Source organism: Seriola lalandi, unplaced genomic scaffold (assembly GCF_002814215.2).
Source record: "Seriola lalandi dorsalis isolate HSWRI2012SDOR001 ecotype SW California unplaced genomic scaffold, Sedor1 jcf7180002054293, whole genome shotgun sequence".
Lineage (NCBI taxonomy): Eukaryota > Metazoa > Chordata > Actinopteri > Carangiformes > Carangidae > Seriola > Seriola lalandi.
In genome coordinates this window covers 561,723-567,408 of record NW_019524846.1, presented here as the reverse complement: position 1 = coordinate 567,408, position 5,686 = coordinate 561,723, and the positions used below count along the sequence as shown (strand labels likewise).

Sequence of the window (5,686 nt, the reverse complement as noted above, 5' to 3'; positions counted from 1 at the left end):
TGAGAACATAAACACAAATGTGGTAGTAATAGGAGAAGATGAAACGGAAGTTTACTAACCCCATAAACTTCATTACCCACAGTGCCATTCGACTTCGCAGTTCCGGATTGGATCACTTCCGGATAGGAAGCTGTTCGTTCAAAACAGATGTTAGCTAATCGTTGATATATTTTTGCACTTCCAATGAGTTTTACCTTAATTAAATCCTAGAATCGTCTTTGTTATTCACGTAAGTCAGGTTCTTCATTTAAACCCAACGCACTCATGCTTAACAATTTGTCTGATGTAGCGTAATTTACAGTAAAGCTAACCAATGCTAACAGCTAAGACGCTACTGCTCTGTCACCAAACATCACCTTGCTCCACCAGCTTTTTCTGCACAAAATGTTTGTTACTCCTTTGGGCTGTCTGTCAGGCTTACCAGACGCAGTTTTCAACCAATACTTCATTCTACAAAGTTTGAGTTTTGTTACTTCAGTTTCCTACACACTCCACTGTGTGCTCAGACAAACAGAATCGCACCTGTATTGTGTAGCACTGCTTTTATGTTTTGTGAACTGGCATGTTTTTGAAAGTATGATTATTAGATGCGAGCAGACTGGGTGGGCTGGGGTAAGTCGTGAAGCTTTCTTGAGCTCATTGCAGGATAAGGACAAGTAGTGTGATTCAATTTTTTAAAAATGAACTCTTTAGATATTTTTAGTATTAAAAAAACTGTTGAATTGTAATTTTAACTGTTGTTGATCATTTTTGAGAGGTAGGTAGAAAGACCACTTGGTGCCAGCCATAGTTAAATGTTAAGGATATTCTGGTTAAAAAGTTTCTCTGCATGGCCAAACTAACACGTCATCTCCACATCCTTAGTAACCTTCGTATCCATGGAGACACCAGAGCCTGGTCCAGCGGACGGCGAGGAGCGTCTGGTGGAGCTGCGACCACGGACACGCTCCAACCCTGAAGGTGCTGAGGACCGCCGTAGCAGCACGGGCAGCCTGGGAGGCAGCAGTAACCCAAACATATCTCAGCCTGCTGTGGGCAGTCGTGTGGAGGGGGAGGGCGAAGCTTCAACCAGCGACAGTCCTCCGAGTTCCACCACCACCACTGTCTCAACAGCTGCTGCTCAGACTGTAGTTCCAGCTGCAGCTGCAGTGACGGCTGCAGCCAGTGCTTCAGTGCCTCTATCTACTGCAGCTGTTGCAGCCAAAGAGAGGCCGAAGCCCACGCAGCAGCATCCCCCACTGACAACCCCCGTCCCTCCACCAGCAGAGTACCAGCTCCGAGTTCCCCGTGTCAACTGCCCAGAGAAAGTGGTAGGCCTACATTACAGTTCTGATTTATGAGCTTCCACATTAAAATCAAAGCTTCTTTTCAGCATAAGGTTTCTTTTATCTGATGTTGTCTTCATTGTCACAGATTATCTGCTTAGACCTTTCTGAAGAGATGTCTTTGCCAAAGTTAGAATCTTTTAATGGGTAAGCTACAGTAAAGTGAAACAATATTTCCCAGTCGTAGTGTTTCATGTTTGTCACCTCTGCCTGATTTGATTATCTTTCTATTTAGGTCTAAAACAAATGCCCTGAACATTTCTCAGAAGATGATTGAGATGTTTGTCAGAACTAAACACAAGATTGACAAACGGCATGAGTTTGCCCTGGTTGTAGTCAATGATGATGCCCTATGGGTGAGTCTGGTAGTTTTTATATTATTATATTACATAGAGTGCCTACGTGGTGTATCGATGCAACGTGTCTCTTTTTTATACTATCTTCTCTTTCTTCTTCTTATATATATGTGTATGTCTGTCAGCTGTCGGGCTTCACGTCTGACCCCCGGGAGCTGTGCAGCTGTCTGTATGATCTGGAGACCAATGTGTGCGAGTCCTTCAGTATCCTTTCATTTAAAACAAATTCTTAAACAATGAAAATACGTTTCATGCCATGAAGCGATACATAAGATATTTTATATATTATATATTAAAGGAATTCTAGTTCTTAAATTGTAGCCTTAACTTTCCTCTGTAGACCTGGAGGATCTTCTTAATGTAATGTAAGTAGATTCTGACTACAATCCTTTATAGTCTCATAAAACACATGAAAAGTTACTTAGCTGAGGGTCATCCCATCTTCTCTTGTCTTTCTAGTCGCCAGAAGATTGAGCTACCGTTGATGGAGAACGTTCAGACCATCCCACCTCCTTATGTGGTGCGGACCGTGCTCATCTACAGCCGACATGCAGGACAGCTTCAGTTCAACCCTTCTGAGGCTGTTAGTGTAAGTACAACACTGCTGCGATATTCCCTTTTCCTTTCTGTCCTTCATACCCAGCATCAGTGCTATATACCATTAGTCCTTTCAATGTGCAGCATCTTCCAGTATCTTGTTGGCTGCTTTGAGCTAACCTTGATTTGAAGTGAAAGTCTTGCTTGTTCTTGTGTCCTGCTGCAGAAAATGCTACAGTCTCCATATTTTTTCTTTGATGTGGTCTACCTACACAACGGGGTGGAGGAGCAGGGGGATGAGACGAGCTGGAGGGTGAGTGGAGCAGCTGATGAAGTGGGTTTTGGTTGCATACAGTAGTTATATGACAAAATGCTGTTTTTGATTACTCAAGCAGTACTATAACTCCTCAGTGGCACATCTGTTCTCAGTACTAATTTGTGACTTGCCTGTAGGAGATATCTTCCTGCACTATATTTAAGTGCTTCTGTCCATCCAGCATGAAGAGTGGAGTTAAAGCTTTTTTTAAAAATGTTTTTTTTTTTTACATGAAAATTTCCCTTGGTGCTTTATTCTAACTATCAATGCTTCTCTGACACTCGCTGAATTTAAATTTTCTGTGTCTGTGCTAGGACAACTATACCTCTTTCTGCAACCTGGACTCAAAGGGCGTTTGCTATCGCTTCGAAGTTTCCCTGAGTGGACCCGCTCTCGAGCTGCACAACTGCATGGCCAAACTTCTGGCTCACCCTTTACAGAGACCTTTCCAGAGTCATGCTTCTTACAGCCTGCTGGAGGGGGAGGACCCCCAGGACATTGAGGCAACAGTCTAAACTTTGACGCACCCACAAAGCATTGCTTCTCTGTGAAATTTACACACTGTAGTTTGTCAGATAGGGGGCTGGGGTTTTTTTCCAAGTACACTTTATTACTTAAGAGTTTTTTCCATTTCCTGCTAAAGAGCAATAATTCCTAAAAATATTTAGGAAAACTAGGCGTAGTTATAAAGGTATTTCGGCAGGTTTCTATTAACACTATCATTGTGTTTCAGTAAAACAATGAATGAGTCATTCACTGTTCTAAACTGAGGAAGTAATACAATGATCCAGTTGTGAGCAGTAAGTCTTAAAGGAGGAAATCAAACAAACTACAGTACACATGACAGTTTTCCATAGCAGGCCTTTTGGGACATTCAAGTAATGAACTGTAATATGATGTACTGTATCATGGAAGTTACAACTTCTGTAATGTTTCTTTCCCCTTTGGTAATTTCCACCTTCGTTGCCTATTTTAATGTATTTTTTTTATTTTATAAGGGGTTGTTTTTAATCATTTGTTCATTTGTCACTCTTGTATGTTACACAGACAATGGAAGAATGTACAGTAATATAGATGTGGCCTCATTTGATTTAAAACCTTTCTTGACAATGATCTCTGTGGCGTTGAAGCTTTGATTGTGAAAAAGGCCCTTGTACGGCCGGTCTAGCTGCACTTGAAACGCATTGTATAGATGAGCTTTTCGAAGCTGTTTCTGGGTATTAAAAAGATATGTTTAATCATATTTGTCATTGTTCATGTATGTACTGAATTTTGTGCTTTCTACTGTTTTGTCAGGAGATGGCAGCAGATTCCCTCGTGAGATAAAGCCAACTCTGAATTCAAAGGCTTTGTCAAAGCGCTACTGAGGTTTGTGAGAGTAGGGGGCAGTTTCATATATATGTATAAACTATATTTAATATTCTAAATTTTGATCAGACTTTGATCAGTATTGAACTGATTTTGCTATACTTTTTTTGCTTAAGTGTAAGTGTTCATAATCACTGTCGCTCAAATTTCTAAATCTACAGGCCTGTATGACAGCTCGATTAAGCACCTACTGTGGAAAACCTTATCTCTTATCCACCTACAGCATGAATATTACTTCAATGTTAGATATATATTTTCCTGTCACCCTAAAGGTGTCTGGACTTAAGAGGTTTTTTTATCTTAGTCTGCAAACATTAGGTTTCCTGTTTTTGTTCAGAAATTGATCCAGCGTCTGTCCTGACTCCTGACAGAGTGACAGAAGATGAATGACTAACATACCTTCATAAAGTAGTTTTTTTTCCGGAGAGGACAGGTTGTCAGGGGGACAATGAGGAGCAGGAAAACCCTGGGCTCAGAGGACCTTTCCCCTTTCACACCCTTCCCCAGCAGAGTTGACTGTTCCTCACGTCATCACCGCAGATAACAGCGCGGGGGGGGGGACCAGTCCGTCTGTACTGCAAGGAGGATTTGTTATTCCCTCATCCCTGAAGAATGACAGGTCCCTATTGTTTTCATTCTTTCACTCCTCCACCGCCATGACTCCTTTCCGTGCTTGTTGAAACAGGATATGGTGGAATTTTTTTTTTTTTCGGGTTGTTTTTTTTTTCCAGGTTTTACTCCTTATATGGTTTACATTGTTCATCCCACCAGGGAAATATAATCATTCTGTGTCAATCTGTTGGAACTATATTTAAACGTGGCACCGATGGGTGATCTTTCCTGGTTTCCTGTATGTCATGTGCAGACAGTATTGGAAAATAACTAGGGACATTTACTCCAGTACTGTACTTAACAATTTTGAGATACTTATACTTTACTTGAGTATTTACATTACTTTTGACGCTACTTTATACTTCTATTCCATCACATTTCATAGGTCAGAATTGTACTTTTTATTCCAATGCACTTACCTGGCAGCTATAGTAACTCAGGTTTTACTTTTAAAACATGATTGTCTAAAAAATATGATTATAAATTTATTTTCACTGTATGCCCAACACCCCGAGACCAACCAGTACTCTCACTTATAATGTGAGCACATTATAAACTAAAATTAAGTCTGAAAACTAGATTTTGACACCACGCCAATTCACAAGACATAAAGATAAGATAATTATATTAGGTGAAGGTAATAAGCTTTTTTAAATGTGAAATTCCCTCTTTTTGTTACTTTGCCTCTTCAACAGCTCAGCATGAATACACTGCCTGTGGAAACACAAAGGACTGTCCCTCAAGAAGATCTCCAGTTAATTTGACTAAATCAGATTACTCATATCGGTTTTATATAGAGTTTTGAATACATTTTTACACAGAACGTGGACTGTAGATTTTTGTTGCCCATCACTTACATTAGGGAGGGATCTCTTAGTGGCAAATATGAACATGAGAAATGATAACAGCAGTGTACATATAGTCACCTGACAAGACAGACTTGAAAAAATGTGACTGTCTCCTTTAATATGCTCTTATGTGGACTTTATGGGAAGGACTAAGAAGAGTACTCATGAGTCAGACCGTGACCTAACATTCTTTTAGTATTGAGCCAAGGACCCATACTCTAAACAAGACTTAGTATCAGTAATATTGGTACTTTGGTACCTAGTGCACATATGCTGAAAATTTACTTTTCTGAAGTAGACATCTTTTCACTTCTGATTCTGGCT

At 40.3% G+C, this 5,686-nt stretch overlaps 1 protein-coding gene across 1 annotated transcript; it reads left to right on the top strand.

Annotated features, from left to right (window-relative positions):
- Positions 1-94: 94 nt before the first annotated feature.
- On the top strand, positions 95-3,777 carry babam1 (BRISC and BRCA1 A complex member 1). The gene is made up of 9 exons (XM_023406008.2): positions 95-229; positions 865-1,310; positions 1,414-1,472; positions 1,561-1,681; positions 1,807-1,885; positions 2,022-2,046; positions 2,141-2,270; positions 2,445-2,531; positions 2,849-3,777. The coding sequence occupies exons 2-9, from the start codon at positions 879-881 to the stop codon at positions 3,047-3,049; spliced, it is 1,134 nt and encodes a 377-aa protein (XP_023261776.1). The 5' UTR covers positions 95-229; positions 865-878; the 3' UTR covers positions 3,050-3,777.
- The last annotated feature ends 1,909 nt before the right edge of the window (positions 3,778-5,686 follow it).